Source organism: Pseudorasbora parva, chromosome 20 (assembly GCF_024679245.1).
Source record: "Pseudorasbora parva isolate DD20220531a chromosome 20, ASM2467924v1, whole genome shotgun sequence".
Lineage (NCBI taxonomy): Eukaryota > Metazoa > Chordata > Actinopteri > Cypriniformes > Gobionidae > Pseudorasbora > Pseudorasbora parva.
In genome coordinates, this window is record NC_090191.1 from 28,735,928 (window position 1) to 28,761,834 (window position 25,907).

Genomic DNA, 25,907 nt, shown 5'->3' on the forward strand with positions numbered 1-25,907 from the left:
GCCCAAACAGCCATTGTAGCTTTAAAAATTAAAAGGAAACTTTTTGTGATTGTCCAGTGATTACAGTGTATGTATTTATTTTAATAATTGGACTGAATTAAGTGTGAAATCAAGTCAAGCCTGTTTAAAACAAAAATAATAATTGAAAGAACTTAATTGTCAAGGATTGTGGCTGTGTGTTAAAAACAGGGACAAGATTTTTTTTTGGAGGGGGCTAAGAGGGATTTTGGGGGGTGTTGATCCTCTGTGCCTGTTTTATGATGCACTATCTCTGCCTGCTTAGAATCATCTCCTCCCAAAGGGCTAATAAAAACAATACATTTTGTGTGATTTGAATAGAATACTGTCTAATGTCTCAAGTAATTTCCTCGTTCTGAAAACAAGAAGCAGTGACACATAACACCTGAAATTGTGACTTTAGGTGCAGCTGCATTTCACATTTCAAAACAGCAAGGCATATCAAAGCAGTCATGATTTTGAAAGAATTTTAATTGACAGATTTGGCTGTTTAATTACATTATGTCATTCAGTTATTATGTCATTATGTTCTTATGTTTGTCAAACTCTTTTTTTCCTGCTTGAGCAATTATCACAACAACAACAAGAAAATAGAGGCACAGTTTATGGTTACATTTACAATTGACACAAAAGTGTTAAATTGTCAGTATAATTTAGAGACTTAAAACAAATTCCATTCCATTTCCAAAAAAATTATTGTATATTATGATTATGTACTTCATAACCAAATAAATAAAAGTAAACAGGGAACTACATCCCAGAACAGCATTAACATTCAACACGTTTCATAAACTCAAGCCTGTTTTGTCAGGCACGTATGGCCTGCAGAGGTTTGGGGTCAGTAGTTGTAAAGTGAGCGAGCAAAAAACAATAATTCCCTTTAAAGACAGGTGAAGGTGAAGAGTTAATTAATACAAACATGAGGGCCACAGGCAGTGGCATCTGAATTTCAGACAGAGTCGGTATTTAATGTCCCACTAAGAGACAAGCACGTGAAGGACCAAGCAAAAACGACATGCATTTCGGAAAAGAAAGAGAAGGAAATGGCTCCTTTTTGATGATCCTTGCTCAAATGACCAAGTATCAGGATTGTTATTCGGTGTTAAACATGCTCGTGGAGATTTTGTGCCACTTTGGAATAAGCAAGACAGATTAAGACAAATGCAAAAAGCCAGACACAAGGCAGAGAGTTCCAGCCGTGCATCAGAGTCCACCGCTTTTATTCATGTGGTAAACAAAGGCACTGTAAGGATGAGAAAGGAAAGACAAGACAAAGAGAGCAAGTAAAAGAAGAGAACAAGAGAAAGAACAACAACCGTTTACGGGTAGTACTTTACCCATGACATTCCCATATAAATTTAAAATCCTATTATTTCAAATTATTACATTTCAAACACTTAAGGTCATATGGTAACTCACACTCAATATGGGCCACTGAGTTCAGTTCACATTCTGTACGCAACCTGGAGTGTGATCATGGGACGAGAGAAAGCTGTTTGCCTCGTGGGCCGCAGTGTGTCTCTCTAATGCCCCTTTGTTACCTCAAAGTTTCTCCAAATTCATCCAGTCATCTCCAAACGGGATAGTTTATCTGACGGCACTAATGGAAGTATGTCTCTGGTACTTTATATCCCCACCGCACACTCTCTGAGAGAGGAATAACCTCAGACCCGCTCTGGGTTCACATCCTTGCTGACCCTGCCTCTGGGGAAAAGCCGTCGTTTCAACATGATCAGCTGAGGGACCGAAAGAAGAGGAAGAGGAAGGAGTGTCAACCAGACTTGTTATGAATGCTGTGGGTCAACTTGTGACCGACACATGATAAACAAACAGTATAGAAATAAGATTGACACATGATCAAAAAAGGGAAGGAAGAGGAAAGATAGACTAGTACTAGACTAATACAGGATTCAGTTTCGTTTCAGTCACAATGTGATTGTTATTCGTTTAAAATGAATTAAAAAAAAAAAACTTTTTTTTTTGGTAATTGGTTCAGAATTATTTGAAAGTGCCATTTAAAATAAATAAATGTATTTTTTCATTTAAAAAGTGTTTTTCAGATTAGCAAATTGATAGAAATAATATTTAAAAGGATTAATGAATGTTTAAAAACATAAATAAAGTATAGAAAATATGTTAAAGGGGGGGTGAAATGCTGTTTCATGTATATTGAGCTTTTTACACTGTTAAAGACTTGGATTCTCATCCTAAACATGGACAAAGTTTTAAAAAAGTAAGTTGGACGTTTGATGGAATATTTCGGTGTCCTTCCAATTTCGCTTGACGTCAACAGGGCGGAATTTTTCTTGCACGGGCTGATGGGGCTCTTCTTCCAGAAGGGTGCACGTGCGAGCGACCAGAGCGAGAGAGCAAATGCACGCCCATAAACGCTGCACTCACTGCAGTCACAGGACTTCACCAAATCAACAATGTCACCAAAGAAGTGTGTTTTTGACAAAGCGGTCCCAACGATAAAGGTTCACGGCCCTGCTTTGGAAGCAGGCGGTGAGTAAAACTGTTTCAAATGTCTATGCTGTTGGCTATGGTCGCGCAAGTAATCATCAGTAAACAACACGATCGTATATAGTTAAGTTATCAATGGAGCATGCAATGTATGGTGTGTGTTTAAATACATTTGTTTAGCTGACCACTAAAGGTGTGTTTGTTTATTGTAAAACCACCCCAAGCATAAACCTTTGTTCACACAAAGCGTGCTTCTTCATTCAAATGCGCTTCTCCATTGTTTTTCTATGTATACACTAGTATGACGTGCAAAACCGTTTTGCTTGCTACTGCTAAGGTTTGGTCGCATACAATAGTCCATAAACCAAATCATGTCCTCATAAACCATGAGTAAACCCACACAAATGTTGACAAGCCACAAAATACAGTAACGTTACATACCACAGAGCCTCCGGATAAGACTCTGGATCAAATAAGTATTAGTTGAATCTGATTGAGAGCCATGGTTTATTTAGGGTAACGTTTTCTTTTCCACGCTTGAGGATGTCACAGCTTTCAGACGCCCTCAATGCAATAGCTGCACGCACTCATGATTCCTTAGCGATACGCCTCCAGCCGCTCGTTTTTCCCCCCGGAAAGACTCGCTACAGTCTATCTTTCTTTTATAAATACAATAAAACTTTTCGGCGAAATGAAGGATGCAATACTACTCTATAGGTACTTAAGATTGACATGAGATTCACTGAAAGTGTTTCACCCCCCCTTTAATATAAGAAATAAGTGAAAATATATATACTAATAAATACACATTTAAAATTACTTAATCTTTACATGCAACAATAAAATCTCACCGTAATATATATAAACACACACACACCGATCAGGCACCAGGCATAACATTTTGACCACTGACAGGTGAAGTGAATGTCATTTATCATCTCTTCATCACGGCACCTGTTACTGAGTGCGTTAGAACTTAGAAGCAGGAAAAATGGGCAATCATAAGGATTTGAGCGGGTTTGACTAGGGCCAAGTTGTGATGGCTAGACAATAAGGTTAGAATATCTCTAAAACTGCAACTCTTGTGGAGTGTTTCCAGTCTGCAGTGGTCAGTGTGGCCTCTGTCCATCATGGCCTCCTGATTATCCCCATATACTGATTGGCTTCATCACTTCGTCTCCTCTCCATCAATAAGCTGGTGTGTGGCGAGCGTTCAGGCACAATATGGCTGCCCTCGCATCAAACAAGTGGAATGCACAGATTGGTGGTGGATGAAGAGATTACCCCCTTCTATATGTAAAGCACTTTGAGTATACAGAAAAGCGCTATATATATATATATATTATATATATATATATATATATATATATATATATATATATATATATATATATATATATATATATATATATATATATATATATATATATATTATATATAATATATATATATATATATATGGGCCGGGACTGGATTAAAAAAAATAATCTAATTAATTAGAGGCTTTGTAATTAATTAATCGAAATTAATCGCATTTTAATTGCATATAAATATTTGACCTGAGAACAATGAGAAGTAATTTTTCACATGTATTTTTAGTATACCATTGAATAATGACTGAATACATAAGCTTAATCAACAAAATATTGTTTATTTATTTCAGTCCAGCAGACCAGCGCAATGTTTGCCATTAAGTGTAGCAAAAGCATATATGTGATATCTGAGGCTCGATGTGCTGCGGTGATGCCCAAATTCCTTGTTGTATAGCTTGCACACTACCATGCTCTTGACGACGCTTCCATTCTTTCGTTTTTTAAAACAAAATTTCCCATCCACGGGGCCAAGCAAAGCAGTCTCATCAGCTTCTTCGTTCATGTTCACTCATGCCCTGCGTCTCAATCAGCTCCCTAGTTCAGTAGTCAGGGCACCGATCAGGACATAAGTCAATGGGCTGACTCCCTGATCAGTGCCCTGACTACTGAACTAGGGAGCTGATTGAGAGAGACGCACCCATGGTTTGTTGTTGTCGTGACTCCGGAGCGAGCGCTAGTTGGTGTTCCAGTATAATCGGTCCGTCGAAACTCATTCATTGAAAAACGTTCCCCGGTGCAAAAATAAGTGTGGTTAATTTTTTTTTTTTTTTGCGTAATTAATTAACGCGTTAAAGTCACGTAATTAATTAATCTTAATTAACGCGTTAAAGTCCCGGCCCTAATCAATATATATATATATATATATATATATATATATATATATATATATTATTTATATATATATATATATATATATATATATATATATATATATATATATATATATATATATATAACATATATATATATAACAAATTATTGTAATTATTAGTTTCAATCAAAAGTCGTCATAGGCGGCCAATGCTCATTGATGAAGGTGGGGAGCGAAGCTACTGTAGCTCAAAATGCTCAAAGTGGTAATGCTGTTTCTGATTGAAAGGTGTCAGAATACACAGAGCATCACAGTTTGTTGCACATGGGGCTGCATAGCTGTAGACCAGTTAGGGTGCACATGCTGACCCCTGTCCACAGCCGAAAGCACCAACAGTGAGCATGCAAGCATCAGAACTGGACCACAGAGCAATGGAAGAAAATAGCCTGGTCTGATGAATTTTTTTTTTACATCAGCTGGATGGCCGGGTGCCTTCAAGCCTTCCATTACCGCTAACTAAGTAACGCATTTATAATAATATTAATAATGAGAATAATAAGTGCTGTATATATGAGGGCGTAACATCAAGAGAAACAGAAGTTACTGAGGGAGGCTGTAAATCTGTTCTAAAGATTGTAATGAAGCCTGTTAATTTGCCAGTCTGTCAGAGATGATGATGCAGCTAAACATGACATGCCTCTACATGCATGTATGGCATCCACTGATAATGCATTATATCCATATTTGTACTTCTGTTAAGTGTTCACATTACTGTTCTGTCACTAAGGACAGAAGAAGACATACTGGTCTTTTAAAAGGTCACCGTTAACCTCTCCAAAAGACAGAAACACGACCCTGCAATTAATAGTGTGACTATTTGCTGCAAGCTGCCTGGTTGATCAATCATCAAGATGATATTTTTGCCTTTACCATTTCCTTAAAAGAACACAGAATGTTGCTAGGTAAAATTTGATATATTTGTTGCTAATGTTATTGAGACTCAGTGTGTGTGTGTGTGTGTGTGTGTGTGTGTGTGTGTGTGTGTGTGTGTGTGTGTGTGTGTGTGTGTGTGTGTGTGTGTGTGTGGAAGTGAAATAAAGAACGACAGATCATAGTGGACAATGGACATGTTAGCCGAACCGTACTGACCTGCTCAGCAAAGAAAGACATGACAGTAAAGACGACTAATGTCACCAGCACACAGTGGGTCCAGAACTTCAGCTTGTCCCTGTATATTCGCCTGTGAAACAAGATTGGTTAATCTGGTTCATTTAGCCCCTGCTAAATAGTAGACGCCATAACTACACAATTTGGATCCAACAAGCATCATAAATTATTGAGAAAAAAAAAAAGCTGCCATGTATTCTGATGAACACACTACACTGTCAATAAGATTTTGTGGTCACTCTTGCAATTAGGGTCAAATTCTCACCACTAGATAACTATTAACTATGAATTTGCCTCAATAAACTCCTAATTACTGCTTATTAATAGTTACAAAGAAAGGTAGTTGTTAAGTTTAGATATTGGATAGGATTAAGGATGCATTATATGGTCATGCAGAACAAGAGATTAATAAGACTAAGTACTAATAAAGTCTTTACTGTCACTTTTGATGTAAAATGTTCTTGCTGAATAAAGTAATAATATATTCTAAATGTAATATTAAAAAAATATTTGAAATATAAAATATTTTCTAATGACTAATGTCAACTATCAATTAACAAATTTACATTTTCCTTGTACATGAATAGAGGTGTTTTTTTAAATACACATTTAATAAACATCATTATTAAATGTTTTGATAGCTTCTCAAATTATATGGTATAATTATTTATAGACCTTGACACACGTGTCCATAGGGCTCCTCACTATTATATTTCCTGTATGTTTTTTTAATTTATTTTTTAAATAGCATCACATGACTTTTATTTGGTGGACAAAGGTTTTTCAAAAATTAATAACTTTTTTTATTTTATTTTTATTTCATTTTATTTCTTATTTTACTTCTTTAAGATTATTAAAAATATGCCATTGACCCATAAAACTACAACTGGCGCGTAAAGTGATGGTGAGCTCATATTCACTGATATCAGCACACAGGGGAGTTGGATCAGCAATGCCGTCTTAACTCTTGCCAGATTCAAAACGGTATAATTATCAAGACTATGATTGACAGTTCACAGTGACTCAAGTTCTGATGTCACCCAGCAGGCTGTCGGAGGTGAGAGGGTGACAAGGTGACATCATCATCATCATCTGTGAAGAACATGTCTGTTACCCATGTCACCAGTTAACAGACAAAGAGCTTTAAAAAGAGCCAATGGGGTTGGTCGAGCCCGGCAGTGCCCAAAAATAACATCCTGCCCCTTCGGCCCAGGCAGGTCACACGGCTCTGATGGGGCTTTATCGGGCATCTGGGTGTAACAGAGCCGCTCTGGCTGAGTGAGCATGAATGGCGAATGTACTAGTCATAATTTCCAGCCTGTAAACCTCCAAAGAAGCGACGGGCACACAAACCCTTCTTAAACCCCCTCCCCATTCCCAGAATTCCAGGCTGCGACGACAGCCATCACCCAACTTCACAGAGTGATGAAAGGAATAAACGTTTACCGGTATTCACAGGAGTAAAAGCGACAGAAACCTGCTATAAATCACACACTACTGAACGTAAACAGACTTATGAAACTCATTACAACAAAACCAAATATAAATCACCACAACAATAATCCATTATATTCAGGGGCGAATGAAAATTGGTAGAGACATGTTAATCTCATGCGTTTTTAAATGTTGTTCATATATTCATATGAAAAATTTCACTCAAAAAGGATTGATGAATACATCAGTGATTCACTGAATCAATTTACTGACCAAACCTGTATTAAGTTTCTTTATTCTTTGTTTTTTTTTCCTAGTCAACTATACCCATTACAGTTTCATGTCAAACCGTTAAAGCTCATTCTGTTGAGTTTCACTAAACTACTCTTATCAGACCTGTCCTGTCCTAATCTGTTTTGTACATATTTTAGATTCAATAATGAAATCTGTGGTATGTACACAGACCTGTTTTGACTAGAGTCACATTTCGGTCTTTTACACCCACATCTATGTGAATTGTGCAGCTTCAACAATGTGTCTGTGCCTATTTGTGACTGCATTCTTACCACTCCTGCAGCTCTGTCATGTGAAGGAAACGGTTTCTGTATTCTCTGGGTAGCTCAAACTGAGAGGGAAGTGGAAACATGGACTCATAGAAGTCCCTCAGAACAGCTTTGACTGTGCTGGCATCCTTATGGCTGTGGTCGATGTTGTCATTCAGGCAGATAAACTTCCTGTGGTTAAAAAAAGAGGGTTAAAGTGGACGAGCCTTCCCATTGTGCACAACAAAATAGGTATGACTACCCTGTACATACCTAGGGTTCTTCCTGATGTCATCAAGCTGCCCTACTACATGAGAGACGTTGGTCCGTATCATCTTAAAGGCGATCTCCTCCTCGCCCATAATTTCAAATCTAAAAAGGACAAGAGCCTGCATAACTAACCCGGTCTCATAAGAGATGCTGAAGTGTTTGTGGGAAGGTAATGAAAAACCTACTTGTATTTATTCTGGTCCTTGAAGGCTTTGTGGATCCTCTCTGTGATGGGTTTGCAGTGGATTACTAAACCTTTTGTGACGGGTGGCTGCAGGCACATCAAAACACAGACTTTATTACCAGTACTAACAAATACACAGATAATACAAAACTTTTGGCAACCACAAACCTAACTATTTTAAAGTGTAGATGAAAGTAAATATCTAAAAGTGTATTGTGAGATTTTCTCTCCTTATATTAGAGTTATTTTCTTGTGTTGGACAATTTTTAAAGGGGTCATGAACTGACTTTAAAAAAAAAAAATCCACTTATGACGTTCACGTGGTTTTTACATTAAAAACATCATAATAAGTAAGTAATAGGTTATTTTCTGCCCTGGTTTTGAGCCTCTCTGAAGAAAGAGGGTTTTTATGGGTGTGCCACACTGAAGACTTAGAAGTAAATGGCTAGGATTGGATAAGATTCGCATATTTAATAAGAGTCAGCCTCTATGTCAGTACACATGAGGGATTGTTTTGAAAGCGTGAGGGGAAACAGCAATCGAATCGCCCACAGGGCTCGCAAAACATCTTTATCAAACAAACACAATGATTTATCTCTCACCCACCCGCATTTGATTGGAATGTTTTTTTTTATTACTTGGCCCGCCCAGTTGGAGGATACAAGCGTGAATCGTGCATTACACACAGAAGTACGCGCCCTTCCAATATTACGTCAAGAGTGAACACCGCACATTAGGAAAAGGAATGTTACATCACAATTTAAGATTTACAATTTGGTAACCCATCTGGAAAGCACATAGCCCCGGGACGTTGGGCTTTGCGAGCCCTGGCCCAAACATGTCCTAGTCTAAACCCCAATCGCAATGAACCAACAACACCACAAATAAAGCATTCTCCAGCCTGTGACAGCATGCTAAGTATGTTCAGTTAGACTCGTACACAATCAATACGATCTGTAGCAATGCAATACTATCACATATTTAAAAAAAATGTTTTACTCACATTAGTGTGTTGCTTCATTCATTCATGTAATCTTATCCTGTCTGCAAATCCAGTCTCTTGTTTACAAACAAATCCATGGTCAAATGAAGGAACAGACACGCAATGTCTTCCCCACATGAGCTGGATATTCATCAAAAATAAAGTTGATCCATGCATTGATAATATTGGAATCTGAATGAAGTTTATGTGGTATGTTTATTGCTTAGAAGTTAGATGCGATTTATCTCCACGTCGGCCTATATCAGCTCAGGCACGAGTCGGTGGGCGGGGCTACAGAAGCAGACATACATATTTATCTGTTGAGGCGGCGTTTCAGCATATGATGACGTCAAGGGTCGACATATTCTGAGATCGAGCGTTTGCAGGTCATGGTGTCGATAAAAGCTTTACTTTGACTAACAAGGAAGTTTTCAGCTCCGAAACTTACAGGATATTCTTATCTCAAGATTAACTTTTATGTATCAAAGGCTGAATGAAAAGTTGAAAAATTTCTTAATTCATCACCCCTTTAAGACTATGAACAGTGGCTCTCACCATGCTGGGGTCGTAATAGGCCTCCTGTGTAGGGCTGATGGTATGGAGCTGTGTGAGGTTGGACGGAAGAGTCTTAGAGCAGTTTATGAGCATCTGTTCGAGACTGGTCAAATCCTGTTTACAGACAAAAAACAGACATGTATTTCTTCAACACATGAGTAAGACAGATAATCACGTGGTGACAACCAACAAGGTAGTACAAGTCTTCCGTTCATGTCAGAACACACACACACACACACACACACACACACACACACACACACACACACACACACACACACACACACACAGCGTAAGAGACTAGCTCAGGCCAGAATGAAATTGTTGAATAAATTAACTATATTTGTTTGTTTTTGCACACAAAAAGTATTCAGTCACATGGACTATTTTAACAATGTCTTTACTACCTTTCTGAACCTTGAAAGTGATAATTAAATGGCTTTTTGGAGCGGCCTGAGAGCTCTCAGATTTCCTCAAAAATATCTTCATTTGTGTTCTAAAGATGAACAAATGTCTTTTGGAATGACATGAGGGCAAGTAATTAATAACAAACTGTTCATTATTGTGTGAACTAGCCCTTTAACTGAATAAAGTATTTCAATTTAATTTCAACAATTTAATTTTATTAAATTAAACTTTGATTTTATTTTAAATGTAATCAAGTAACATTTTATTTTACAATTTTATACAAGTTGAATAAATTACATTTTAAGTGATAAAATAATATTAAACTACACTTTAAATTACACTTCACCTTAAATAATTGTTAAGGGTGTAATATCTTTAATTATAATTTCAATTTTGTTTTTAAATGCAATTGAATGATTTTAAAGGGTGGGATGGTGTGTACCTGAAGATTTAAGGGGAGTTCATGGATACGTGTTGCCAACGTCCGGATCTCACGGTCAGAGAGCACGCCGGAGTGGTCCGTGTCGATTTCGTCAAATACTTCAGATACATTGAGCTGCTGCAATGCGCTCATCAAAAAATAAAAATAAGAGAAGGCAAACTGCATGTCCTCAGAGTGACGCACACGGTGGGATGAGGTCTTATCAAACTCCTGAGGGAAACTGAAGATATCAAGATAAAAGTCATGGCGAACATAAAATTTGGCGGCCAAAATTTTGGTGCATTACAACTCGATAAAATTTTTGTCAATTCAACTCAACATTTTAGGTTAATTTAACATTAAGGTTAACATTAACATTAGTTTTTAGGTGTATGTTGTGACTCTTACGTGTCCTGGAGTTCTTGCATGACGAGTCTGTCAATCATATGAGGCATGTGGGCGGGCACTTTGCGGGAAGTGAAGCCGAACTGACCGTTCAAGAGTCTGTTGACATAGCGGAGTGAATCAGCAAAAGTGTCCCGCAATCTGCGTCCAGTGGCAGTCCTGTCAGCTGCATACTGCAGTTCTCTTTGTAGACGTTCCTCTTCCTATGAAGCAAAAAATAAAGAAAGAAATTAACAAATTACTCAATGGGAGAACCTGCAATAGTCAATGTAGCAGCAAGAATTGAATTCCTGCCTTTAATTTGCTAGAGTTGCTCGCTGTTTGTTTTTATATATAATATAAAAATTAAAAGACGTCTCACCTCCAGCAGATCCTGAAAGAACTTCCTCTTCTCCCATGGAAAGAAACCCCGGTCCAAACTGCTGATGTAGTACTGAAGTTTACGACCCACTGGCCCCCCAGGGAAGTGGGCTTCATTTTCTGAATCTCGCTCCTTAGACATGTTCCCCTTCAGGTTGCTGAGAAGTTTCTTCATGCCAAACAATTGTGGTTGAGCTTTAGATGTAACACCATCAATCTGGAGTGGGACAAGAGATGGAGCGACACCTGGTTCCAATGTAGAGTTTCTTTCCACATCTTCATTTTCTTTTTTCACTCTTGCTTCTCCCTCTGCCTGATGTTGACTGATTAAAAAAGATTTCTGCTCTTCGTTCTTGTTTAGTAAAAGCTGAGCTTTGTCTTTGTATGGCTCCAACAGCACTGCTTTGGTCAAATTATAGCCTTTAACAGTGATGTCACCCAATGTTAGCTTCTCGTTCAGCTTCTGTAACTCAAGTTTCACTTCCTCTGGCAAAAGAGATTCATTTAACGCAGGCACTTGCACAGTCTCTACATTCCCATGGGATTTTTCTCTGACTTTAGGGCCTTGTTTTTCTTTGGGAATGTTTTCAAACAGGACCTCTGGTTCTGGGGTCACTGCGGTCGGTTTGGGTTCCTTGACTTTCTCGCGTACTGTATCGGATATGTTTGATTTTGGGAGCTCTCGGGTATCCACGGCGACAGAGAAAGTCATGGTGAAGTCATGGTTGTCAGTGCCCTGAAAGGTGAGGTTGTAGTGGATCTGTGTGGCATTGTGTCCGGGCAGCAGCAACAGATGGATGGTCTTCCATTTGTTGGCGACAGAAGTATGACGGACTGCACGGTTATCAGAGACCTGTGCCTCGGTAACACGGTTAGCCAGGCCCGAGAAGCTAAAATACGGTCGGAGCTCTCCCTGAGGCAGGGTGTAAAGCGTCTGGTTCCTCCGGAGGACAATAAGGTGCAGTTGGTCGAAATTATCTTATCAATTCACAAACAAACACAAAATAAGTAAATTCCGATCAAATAATACAAGACATAAATATTATATATACTTATATTTTATATCAAAGCTTTAGTTTCAACCTTAATTAAATTAAAACCAGCTAATCAAGTCCTTTAGGCATATTTGAAAACTACTGGTATGCATGTTAGCTGGGCTGGAACTAAATTCTTGAGGACTATGGCCCTTCAGGAGCGGCGTTTGACATCCCTGTATACATAGACCAAAGGGGACACCTTAAAATGAAAAAAGTTGAGAAACTCTGGTCAAGACTCACCTTGACCGCAGTCACCCACATCGAACCCACAAGCCAGAGCGTTGCACGCCTGGTCACAGAATTTATCAGCCAACCAAGAGTTAGCGCAACCCGGGTTACAGAAGGACACGCCCCCCAGTCCTCCAAGACCACCTGCGAATTGCCAAGGCTGCCCACCTCCAATCACACTGCCCGCTCCTCCAAAACGACTGCTGCCTGCCGTGCCTGCCAGGAAAAATAAAATAAAATGAGAAAAAACAAGACATGACCAGTTCTGCCAAAATGAGTCGGAATGCGCTTGGTCTTTGAATTTGAGATTCACAAAAATCTGTTAATTAAGCCCTCATCTAGCAACCCCAAATGCTCCAAATAGCAATTAAATATCTAAAATTATGCTTATTGGCACATTTTCTGAGAAGAGTACCTTTCATTTTTTTTGTCTCTGCTCGCTTCTTGACAACTGGCGCTTCAACTCTTTTTAAAGTGCAACATTCCAACTTTATGAATATTCATAGTGAATTCTCAATGGCATGAGTCTGAACCAATAAAATCTGATTTTCAAACTCATGCTGAAACCAAAACCATCTCACTCACACAGACTGACAGATCCGTATTGTGCACAAAGACACCTCAGACAGCGCACAATCCTGATATACACAAAATTATAGTATTTCAAAATATATATCTTGGAGAGTATTCATGCAAACATTATCTGTTATGTCTAAAGTGAATGTTTGGTTACATGTTGTGGGATAACATCTGATGTGTACCATTATAGATGTGTTTGTTATAGTAAGTCCTAAAGTTACAATATGCAACTTTTCCGTCCACTAGAGCGCCTGTTCAAAACAAAGGCGCAGTTCGATGACGCCAAGCTTGCGTTCAGAATCTTGGGACATGTGGTTCACCTCACAGCCAGTGGGAAAGAATCGGGAAAGGACTCGGGCAGAAATCATGTTCATGGATGCGATTATTAACGTTACTGTAGTGTGAAGCAGAGCAGGACCGAGTGTTGTGGAGCTGAGCAAGGCTGCTGGAGCGAGTGTTACGCAACACACGGCTCACCAGCAGCGGGACTTTTATTATGACGGGACACAGTCGCCCACGCCATTTCCGCTTTTCCGGTCATGAGTATGAGGTAACTCTGCTCTGTTTATCATATAGATACATTTAATTGTGTTTAAAATTATGTTATGACATTACTCTGTGCGTTCGCTCAGCGGCTGCTATGGCACTTGTTGCACACTGCTAAGAGTAAAGCACTTCTGCAGAATAAAAACGAAACCCAAGGGTAACGCAGATATGACGCAATTGACAGGCGACTCCTTCTGACATCCCGGGTCCTTGGTTAAAATAGCAATTTTCTCAAAATGTACAGTAAGTTGGAAACATTTGGGATATTGTAAGAACTCAACTGAACAAAATACATAACACTGGCCTGGTGGTTTTTTGATATTTTACTGCAAAAATCCTACATAATGCACCTTAAATACATAGGCTGGTTTTTTCATTAGTGGTAATCAAACAATTGTGGCATCATGGAAAAAAAGTTGAATATATATTTTTCTTATAGATATTTTGTTGATTTGAGCGTTATTTTTCTCAATCAACTTCAAACAGGTGTAGCTCATTAATTTATATTCGCACAGAGAATATAACAATAACTATTGAAATTTTGCTCATTGCGACTCATTTTGCCAGCAAGGGTCATAAATAATGAAACAAACATGGGGCTGTGATCATAAAGTTTGCTTTACAAAATGAGCGTGAGTGACTAATGCCTGAATTTTTGGGTGAAATTATATTGTCAAAGTACCTTGACAGTCTCCTCCATCCCAATCACAGGCAGAGTTGTTGCAGGCCTTATCACAGTAGCCGTCTTTGATCCAGGAGCCTGGGCAGCCCTCTGCACAATTTGGTACAGGCCAGGTGAGATACACCTGAGAACATAGGTAACATTAGAGGTGACTGAGGTGAAGCACAAATTGGAGTTATTGGAAAGATTACTCATTTTAGAATAATCTACACTGACAGTCTTTCTGACCTTTTGACCTTTGGAGTGGCTGTAGAAGTCATCAGGCCACACGTCCTTGCCGAACATGACATCATCATTGAGGTAGATGAACTTTTGTGAAAGTCCTGGAATCTGGTGAATATGGGTCTCTATTGCAGGAGAGCTGAACGTAGGAAGGTGAGACTGGTTGTGAAAAATGTCCTAAGAGATAAACACAAACGACAACATTCAAGACTTTGTCAATTAGGTCTTACAAAAATATATCCAATATCAGTATTAGAATGCATTACAGTGCATGTCATCCTTGAGCTCACCTGGTGAGTAACCACTGAAACACGTGGGTTATCCAGGTTAAGCCAAGACGGTATCTGTCCGTTGGTAATGATAAAGATGTGGCGCACCCAAGGCGCATGTTTCTCGATGGAACGAAGCGAATAACGCAGCTCTTCGTTGTCTTCAAAGCGACTGGCAGAAACATCCTCATCCTGCTTAGACTGAAAGAGATGTAGCATAGTTTATATTATTATAAATGGTTTATTATAGTTATTAATTAGTATTTTTGGTAAATTGATCATTTATTAAACACATATTGGCTTAGTTTTTCAACGTATGGAACAGAAGAGATTTGCATACCTGTGAGATGGCGGTCAGGTCCCAGAACAGGTACGCCGGGCTGACTGTGAGCTCTTTTCCATCCAAAGTTAGATTCTTCTTGGCCTGCTGGGTGAGGTCAGTGAAATCCTGTGCTGTGTTTAGGTGGAGCAGAGCAATGCTGGCTTCTGAATACAGCTGCAACTGAGATATATACATATACAAACCATCACTCAGAAGCACAGACAAGTTATAACAATATTAGACAAGATATGTTATATGATAAATCAATTAGCTAATTAAAACTAGAGGGGAAAAATCATTAAGCTATACAACTTGTACATACATTATCATACAAACGTTTGTGGTAAGGAAGATTAAAAAAAAAAAGACTGGTAATACTTTTATTTAGCAAACGTGAATTAAAGCATGTATCACGGTTTCTACAATAATATTAAGTGGCTCAACTGTTTTTAACATGGATAATAAGACCAAATGATTCTTGAGCACCCTATCAGAATGATTTCTGAAGGATCATGTGACATTGAAGACTGGAGGTAATGATGCTGAAAATTCAGCTTTTCCATCACATGATTAAATTGCATTTTTAAATACAATAGGATAGAAAAAAATATATTTTTACATTGGAACAGTTTTAATGTATTCATCATTGATCAAATAAATGCAGCCTTGCATTTACTGAGTGCAATGGTGAGCATAAGAGACTTCTTTCACAAACATTGAAAATTTACCCCAACCTCAAAATTCTAAACAGAATCAGATCTCCCCCAAGCGCTTCCCACATGACTTTATGACTGAGGGGAAACAACCCTCATACCCCGCATTGGACGTGTGAATGCGTGTATTGATGCAAAATCATGTACTGGTGCCACAAAAGCAACTCTGTCCACCCATTTTATGCAAGTTAATTGATGCTTATCAAAGCCCCAGGTTTCATTTGACTTTTCAAATAGTTCCCATGCCACTGCTGAACCTAATTAATCAGACACACACACACACACACACACACACACACACACACACACACACACACACACACACACACACACACACACACACACACACACACACACACACACACACACACACACACACACACACGCACACGCACACACACACACGCACACGCACAGAACAGATCTACTTTTATTCTTTTGGATGATCTAAGTTCCTTTATCAGAAGGGTCTAGAGATATAGCACATCCATAAGACTGTCAGAGTGTGGCCAAGCTCATGTGAAAGGGCTTGCCCGTGTGATCAGGTTTCCCCCAAAACAAGTTTTATCACTTGTCACAATGCTGTTTACAAGCACAGGGTCCTCATTGTTTCCTTTCCGTAACTCCGGTCCATGCCAAATGAAGACCGCAGAGAGTCAAAATAGTACATCTATCAATAGCACATACACAGGAACGTGTTTCCAGGAATGCCAGCATCTCCGTAAACTTCTGAAGATGGCCTTTTCACTGATCATCACATTAAGAAAAACAACCTGTGGGACCCAAATAACTAAGAGGAAAACAGGAGAATGTGTGTCTTTATTGGTGCATATTGAATGTGCAATATACACAAAAGACTAAATGAACTTTATTAAGCTTAATTAGTTACAAATTACTACAATTTATTCTGAACCCAAACTCTAAAAGAAACAAATCTGTAAACAACTGAAACGTTATTTATGAATTGGTTTTTTATCCAATTGCGGATGTTCCCAAAGGGACGTTTCACCAGATTTAGCTTACTTCTGGTGACAAATCTGTCCCCAAACTATAGCTAAGTAGACCTCCCACACTCACTCACAGACTGTATTTCTAGTATAACAAAGTGTCTCACTGGAGAGAGGTCAAGGGACCGCTTTCATCAACATTGCAAACAGGCTAACACACACTATAAATACTAGCCATCTCTCAACACTCAACTTCTCTCTCTCCCTCTCTTTCTTTATCTGTTCCTCAGCTTCACCCTTTGCTATATTACCTTATGTGACCCGCATTTGGATTGTAGACACATACAATACTATAGACTATAGACAAAAAAAACAACAACAACAGAGGACTCTTATTCCCCTTCTGGAATACAATAATGAGCTGAACAAGAAACAGCAGGAAAACGAGATTTGCTGTACAAACAACAAAAAAGGAGAAAGACCCTGAGTGGGTGCAATTTACAAAAAAAACAAAAAAAAAACAATAAAAGACCAATGCTAGAATTTGGTTATAAACGCAGAACCTTCAACATTAAGCTCGAATGGAGGGAACTAGATAGAAAAAAGGTTAACGATAAGAGTTAAAGTGTAAGAGAAAGCAAGTAAAAATGAAAGAAATCAAGCAAAAACAAATAAAAGCAAGAACAACAGTTGCAAGCAAGATTAAATAAAGGCAAGCAAGGATGAATGTAAGAAAGAACAAATATAGTCAAAGAAGAGCAAACAAAAACAAGCAACTGTGAACAAAAGCGAAATCAAACAAATGCAAACTACAGGCAAGAGACAAAATCAAGCACAAAAAAAAAGAGAAAGAAACAAAAACAACACTATGCAAACCAAGAATTAATTATAGGAAGCAAAGATCAGAGCGAAAAACAATAGCACAAACAAACAAAATCAAAGAAGAACAAAAACTATCAAGAAGGTGCGAGCAAATTAAATCAAAAGAACAAACAAGAGAAAGAACAAACAATAGCAACAAGCGAACAAATAAGTAAATATACTGTGATATATATACAGAGCTCTGTGGGGAGACAGAGGAGAGGTAGAGATAGAAGGTCACCTAAACCCTGATGCTTTTTCCAAGCGCAGGCTGGCGCCGGGCCATTTCAAACAGTTGTTGTACTGTTAACCCCCCTGTCACTCCGCTCAAGTGTCACTGTAATACCCTGAGCTCTTATCACATGACCACAGACAGCAGGACGGAGCCCATGCATTGCCCTAACAAATGAGATAAACACTGAGATCCACAACACACAGAACTCTGATTATTATTTTACAGATCAATGGATGCCCAGTGGTTATCCAGTAGTTCAATATGACAAAATACAGTAACATCATTGGGGTTGCTGATGGATAAAGACCCTAAAAAAAGTTCTCTGCAGAACTCGCTCTGGGATTTACACAGATGCATTTCTTACGAATTTCACAATCTTGTGCGCCACCTTGTGGTCATTTTAAACATTGCATCGCACTGGCTTAATTGAGAAGTTTTACCTGTTTGATTTTACTAGTGACCACAGCTGGTAGTTTGACCCTGAGCTGCTCAGTTTCCTTCAGTGACCCTGGGAAGCCGCTCAAGTAGGCCATAGTGTGCATGCGGACCAGCCCCGGAGCCTCTTTATCAGTGGTCTGCCACAGAAACACATGTTTAGACTCCAGGAGTTTCACAACGATTTGTTTTAAAAAGAAAAACTTTCCATTTCACACAGAGAGATGATGTAATACATTTAAATGGACTGTGCATGTCAGATAAGAGCCACAGACCAAATGTGCAGTTCCCAGTGGCAGTATTAGGAACAGTAAAAAAAAAAGGACATGGTAAGAAAGTTCCTCTTGTTGGTTAAACTGTAGACATCATAAAGCAGATAAAACGATAAAAAAACACGGTTCCCTTTTCAGTAAATGGTTTGCTATTATCTGTAAAATCAGCATGAGTTCTTAGTTTTATACTGTGTTTTACTCAAATTCGGGTGTGGGATATTCCTGCTTCCTGCTGCTTGGAAGGTGACGTCAAAGAAACAAAATTATGACCTTTACAGGTGCACAATGAACAAAAATCTGTGTTATTTTGTTATACAGTATATATTATTACAGAATAATTAATCCTATTTTTTATATATATATATATTCAGTCTTCATTTTTATTTCAATTTGTGTTTTTGTCATTTTCATTAGTTTAAAAAAATATATTCAGCTATTATTTATAGTAATTTTTTAGCACTTATAATTTTATTACAGTTAGTTGCCAGTGTAATTCCTAATTCATCAATTTTTGTAAGTAAGTTTTTGTTCTTATTTTAGTATTTAATTTAATTCAGCCTTTATTTAATTATATATTAAAATAAGTTTACATTGTTTTAGTTAATAATAATACTGAGTATGTAATTTAGGAACCAGATGCTTTTGTTTAAAGTCAATATTTATCATGCACTGTACATCTCCATGTTTGGGTTACGTCATATACCCACATCTTGGTAGAAAAGCTGGAATTGAAAATGTCCAAAAAGTTAGTGCCATTTTGTTACACTTTTTCAAACAGAAAGAAATTCCAACATTCCGAGAAAGCAAAATTAGTCAATGAGAAGCGTTACTATGGCAGTTAGATTTCTCACCAGGTAACCTCTGCTGATGGAGTGTGTCAAGAGGTCCTTCAAAGCATCAGTATGGGCCTTTTCAGCTGTAACAGGAAACACAAGACTCATGTTAAGACTAAAATTATTCACCTTACACTTATGAAAACAAAATGACAGAGGTAAAACAATTATTCTGCCGCATCCCATCCAGCGCACCTTTCTTTTCTTCACAGCTGTGCACTTTCGTTCCTCCCTAAAAGCCCAAACGTAGCATTCAAATCAGTCAAATGTAATAAGTGAGAAACGAAATGACTAAAGAAAAAAAATTCAGCTCTCTGTCACACTCTGATCTTGACTGAATAACTCACAGGAAGTAGTTTTAATAAGGATTAATCTATATATAATGTGTGCAGTAAAAATATGCAATGTTATAAGTATTTTTTTTTCTTTTCTTCAATTTTTTGTTTTACTTAAAGCAGCACTAGGTAACTTTTCAACCTTCATAATATATTTTTTAAGACTCTTGTGATGATAAATCGACTTACAATAGGTTGAATGACACGTCTGCCATAGCCTGATGGGATCTGTATCGTTTTTAATCGTACTTTTAAACTTCGGGTTTCCGGTAGTAACCCGAGAACAAAAAGAACTACAAAATGCGACTGCTTTACGGCATATACGTCACTTCCACCAACACCCACACTTCCTTAAATTCGGACGTGCGAGCCCAACTTTGTTCGTCGGATAATATAGTCATGTCCGAAGCAGCAGAGACAAATAAGAAAGAAAAGGTTTTGTTGGAGGAAAGCAATAAGAGGAAACGAAAAAGTGATGGGATTAAAGGCAGGACGAGGATCAACATATGACCAGCGTTTGCTCGTCGGCGTGAGCTGAAGGAGGCGTGCCCGACCGATGCTATCCTGCTTGTTACGGTGAGCTACCACTCAAACATTGAACTGAAGTATCATATAGATTCTGTAAAACGGTAACCAATAGACTACTATAATGACGCTGGCTTGTAAACGTGAGCATCGTGATTATTTGGCGTTTGAAAAAAATAAAACCCATGAAATTATATTCATATGACATGCTGAAACATGCCACTGACTGTACCTAGGATGAAGACATTTCACACGCGACGCCAGAAGAACTCTGAACTCCTCTTGCAGTGTTTAGGGGAACTGTTAGCGCTGCACCGACCCGCGGCGCCACTTTTATGGAGTTATTTGGCCCGCACCGCACCACTGTATATATTTTTACAACCCGCCGCGCACCCGCGACCATTAAATAGACATACGGGGTCCGCGGGTTATGAGACGACCCGCGCATCACTAGTTCAGGGTTATCAGGGCTGTCATGTCAACAAATGCACGCGCGATGGTATCCCCTGTTGTAGGATGACAGATCTTACGACAGTAGTTGAGGACATTATTTTTTCCAAACTGTAGGAGGACCCCGAGAGCAAAAGTAGCCAAGTGCGGCTTTAAATCTAAATACAACTATTAGTACATCTACCTGAAAAAGTAAAAACAATTTTTTTTTTTTTTAAATAACTACTTATTTATTATGTAGCCTAATTGTTTTTAGGACTTTTTTAGTCACCCTAGTATTAGTTTATGCTGAAGTATTGCTAATTGTGAATTTCACTAATATTTCTAATGACTCATATCCATGAAATCATAACTTTGATCATATCGCCCACCATAAATTTTGGTAAATAATCGTGATTTGATTTCTATGTTGACAAAGCATGGCACATTGGCTTAAAGACTAGGATCTTAATCAGAATGTCAGGTTTCAATTATAGTATTCAAAATATTTTTTAATGAAGTATTAAAAATAAGTATAGTGTAATACATAAAAAGAAGCCAGTTATAAATAAAATATTATTATAATAAATATACTGTAAGTCTGTCCTTAACGCCAAGTTTTCATAAAAATCTACTTTGGAGAAAATGAAATATATGAAAATAGTTTCAGTTAAGACTTTTTTTTTTCATTTGACTTTATGATCTGATTATGCACTGTGATTTTCATTAATCGGGATCTGGAAGCACCAGCACATTTTTCCACTTCGACGAGCGATTCACGAACAGCTTTCCCTCCCATATGCCAGAAAACCAATGAGAACAATGAATGACAACGATGAGAATAACATCATAACATCAATACATAACAACAAATGTAGCCGACAAACCGGGTTTGGATCTGCTTACCCGAAATCCGCCATAACTGGCAGATTTAAAAAACTACCGACATTTGGCAAATAAATAAATGACGGACAGTATTACTAACATTTAATCAGGTACACCTCAAACAAGGGAATTTATAATAAATTAGTGTTCATTTTAATGTTAATTAGAGTCCACAAATGGCTTGGGTAAGCTTATATGGACCAGATGCCCCTGCTTCAAATTTTATAAATATGAGTGCTGTGAGAAGTAGGTTATAATTGTACCTTCACTGTGGGAGTGGAAGAGAAGAACAGACACGCTTGTGGAGGGTTGGAGGGGTTTGGCCACCTGTAAGAGCTGTTTTGTAGAGGAGAACGCTGATGAAAATGTTGGCAGCTCCTTTAATGTTATGTTGGCAGGAAGGGCTGGATCCAGCACAAGCACAGGGCCCATGATGCAGTGGGACAGGAGACATTCTGGCCTATCAGTGCACACAGACTGAATTAAAGTTCTGATCTAAATCTAATCTTTATGCGAGTACAGCTATTCACACAATCATTCTCTAGAGCAGTATTTTCTTTTGACAGGAAAGCACTGGGTGACAAAGGCGCCTTTCGGTGTGAAACAGGAAATGTATAAACCACACAATATACAGTCTGCTTTACATCCAGCAGACATATGAATAGGATGAGAATAAAACCATTTTGACTAATTTATACTTAGTTAAACACTCACCTTCCCTTAGGAGCTTCAGTTATTTCAGATGCATTTTTTCCCAGACGCTCCCTAAAAAAAGCAATTAAAACACTTTTGAAGTTTAAACCACTCTTATAATTAACACCATTTCCAGCACAATCAATGGTTTGTATCTAGGATATGAAACATATTATGTGTACATAGTATAAAACAGATTTTCTCAATAAGACTGCATTTACAATTATTATTATAACGTATTAAATCTGAAAAAGCCATTTTAACCATTAATTCTGACTGTTCTATATATATATATATATATATATATATATATATATATATATATATATATATATATATATATATATTTATTCCAAACCCAATTAATCTTAATAACCACAATTAACATTGTGTTTAATCATTTATAAGTGATATATAATTGTTTGTGAAGGCTGGAAATGAAATATATTCAGGTGTGCAGAATTATTAGGCACGTTTTCTTTTACAGATAAAATGAGCCAAAATAATTAAAAAAATATTAAATTATTAATGTCCATGAGAATGATGCAATACTAATGCAATACTAAAAATTGCAGTTAAGGCATAACCTTTGGACAGTGAAATGCTCATTGGGTCAGCAGGCTCAGACAAAAATGTAATTTTTGACTTTTCAGTCAGAGTTAAATCAAATTTTTGGCTCATTTTATCAGTAAAATAAAATGTGCCTAATAATTCTGGCATTTTTCCTTTCCAGCCTTCATGAACAATTATATATCACTTATAATTGATTAAATACAAGATTAATAGTGGTTATTAAAGGGGTATTTCAGCGCTGGGAAGATGAATCTGTATTTAAATGTAGTCATTAATGTAATAGTGTATAATGGTGTGCTTTCTAGACTGAGAAAAGACAGAAAATGTATTTTTGTCTCATTGGGATTAAAGAAAACAATTCAAATTGAACAATTTCAATTTGGCCACTCCCAAAGCCACCGCTAATGGATCACTAGATCACTTTCCCACCGCGTTCATCTTCATAAAATCAGTTCAGTTAGAGAACAGACACTACAATTAAAAACTGAACGTATATGTTCAATATAATGAGTGAGTCGCCGAGCGAGTGTCACAGCACAGACACTGCAGGAGTCAGATTACACTCATCGTGATGACAGAGCTGAATGAGCTCTCGTAATGAGAGCTGAGGTAAACGAGTCCACGCTCGCTGCATACATTCACAGCACGTGTTCAGTCTGGTGTGTTTTCAGTTCATTCCTTTGGAAGCTTAACTTTCATTGGAATTAATTTGAGCTCCGTTTACATAAATGCCCGCGGCTGCCTGAGCTGAGCTGTGAGTGCAATTTCCCACCCCCCATGTGCGGGTTGTAAACATGTAGAAATAGCTACCTCCACTGGCTGTAGTCTTTAGCCTCTGGCCCAAAATTCCTCCGATGACACAAATTGACGATATTTGCGTTATCTGAGGATTTTCCCCCGAAATAAAATGCATAAATCTCGTCTCAGGGGGATATAGGGGCACGGTCATTCAAATATACTCCAGGGTTTCTACTGATACAAAGTCATATGCTAATCTGTGAAGTAACCTTTTAAGATTAAGATTTCTGAAGGATCATGTGACACTGGAGTAATGATGCTGGTGTCATCACATGAATAAACTGCTGATGAAAGCAGTGAAGTGGAATATTTACACTTTGGTTAAATAAGCAGTCAACGTCACACCATGCAAAATGTTTCCAACCATGTGGGGATAAACAAATACTACACTAAGAGTGTGTGTTTTAAGGGTGGGGTACCTCAGGGCCTTCTGTTCTTCTTCCAACTGCTGTCTCACAGAACGAAGTTCCTTTAGGAGGTCTGTGTCTGTGCCATTTACCCAGGTGTAAACCACATCGATGGGCATCGGTAGGCAAAGCCTGAAATAATGCAAGCAATGCGTTTGAATCCTGGAGCTTATACAAAAAAGAGCATTTTATAATTTAATTAAAAAAAATAAACAAAAACCAGTAGCGACGTTAATATTTCATCTGATTTGTAATAGTTTTCAGATTAAAAGTGGTTCTTAAGAGTGACCAGCTAGAGGGCTTTAATACTGTGCAAATTAAGCAGTGATTCATTGATCTGTTCCTCACCTGGTCTGAAAGGACTTTCCTGCAACATTATCTCTGTAGGAATCAAACAAAACATGGTACTGATCTCGACTCCACTCTACCACAACCTGAAACCAAAAACAAAATAAAAAAAAAACAGTTAAAACACAACATCAAAGTGCGTGATGTTCCTTTCCAACCACTATGTAACAGTTCAGTCCCATTGCACAATCCGCTTTGATCAGTAAGTGATTGACACAGAATGCACAGATAACAAGATACATGCATGGCCTAAATGCGAATCCAATGAAGCTAGTAACTTATACTTCTGTAGGATGAATTTCACCCTTGTTATAGTACATACCTCTCCAAACTGAAAGGCAGACACTATTATGAGGACAAGTCCTCCGAAACATAGATATAGTCCATAGCGATGAGACAGACATGTGTATGTCTGCCGCTGCAGCAGTTTCAGCACCGAATTAACTATCAACATGACTCTCCCCTGCCATCAACATCTCTTCTTCCATAAACACTTAATGCAGACACATGTTTCCCGCGGTGAAATAAAAACAACTTCATTACACTAAAAAAAAAATACTGTCACATGAACACTCAAACGCTGTAGTTCCTCATTGGTAGTAATCAGGTGATACGCCGCTCGACCTCTATGTACATTACAGACCCGCTGCCGCCCTCTAGTGAATAGGAGACCGAGCATTTAAGGTAGTTCATGCAATACTTCCACAATAGCCTACTTAACTATAGCCTAATAACCATGGTTTTAATAAGCCCTCTTTTTATTATTATTTGTAGTAAAGCCATGGTTAATTTTTGTAAAGGTTTAAAGACAAATGGGTCAAAAATATTGTATTGTAAGTGTTCTGAAAATATATAGGCTAATTAATGCATTCATATTTGCATGGTTTTAAGGTTAGGGGGTTGTCAGTAGGTTGGAGCTAGCCTCACACCATGCTAGTAGATTCATAAAAAAATTTGAACACTGGCTGTCAAATTTTATCTGCATTAAAATTAGCATTAGGCCTACTTTGGCCATAATGACACACTGGTTTAGATCACAAAGTAAAGTGGAAAGATTTATTGGTAACACTTAACTAACTTGAGAAATACATTTGTTAGCCTTCGATTTATTCATATTTGTTAACGTTAACTGATCATTAGTTCATGTTATCTGAGGACCATTCAATAGGCTAACCCTAACAAAAATGATCTGTGGTTTTACTACAAATAAAACCAAAAAACCATGGTTAACCACAATTAACCATGGCTTTGTATAATAACCATCATATTTGTGGTAAAACCGTGGTTATATAAATGGTAATTAAAAATTAAAAAGAAAAAAAGAAAAACATGGTTATTAC

General features: G+C 37.9%; 1 protein-coding gene across 3 annotated transcripts; it reads right to left on the reverse strand.

The window, feature by feature from the left end:
• Positions 1-471: 471 nt before the first annotated feature.
• gnptab (N-acetylglucosamine-1-phosphate transferase subunits alpha and beta) lies at positions 472-25,180 on the reverse strand. 3 transcript variants are annotated; one of them, XR_010899706.1, is made up of 22 exons: positions 24,890-25,180; positions 24,568-24,653; positions 24,232-24,351; positions 22,463-22,513; positions 22,012-22,208; positions 19,593-19,657; positions 18,475-18,609; positions 15,297-15,458; positions 14,978-15,157; positions 14,694-14,864; positions 14,466-14,589; positions 12,671-12,874; positions 11,395-12,371; positions 11,037-11,236; positions 10,650-10,869; positions 9,800-9,913; positions 8,264-8,349; positions 8,082-8,180; positions 7,833-8,000; positions 5,815-5,905; positions 1,438-1,754; positions 472-1,261 (listed from the first exon to the last, which is right to left on the reverse strand). XR_010899706.1 is itself a non-coding variant. In XM_067428414.1 (21 exons), the coding sequence occupies exons 1-21, from the start codon at positions 25,019-25,021 to the stop codon at positions 1,238-1,240; spliced, it is 3,606 nt and encodes a 1,201-aa protein (XP_067284515.1). In that variant the 5' UTR covers positions 25,022-25,180; the 3' UTR covers positions 472-1,237. The 3 variants fall into 3 exon arrangements, 2 of the variants coding, with proteins under 2 accessions (XP_067284515.1, XP_067284514.1); XM_067428414.1 differs by lacking the exon at positions 1,438-1,754; XM_067428413.1 differs by having other exon boundaries at positions 472-1,754.
• Between the last annotated feature and the right edge of the window lie 727 nt (positions 25,181-25,907).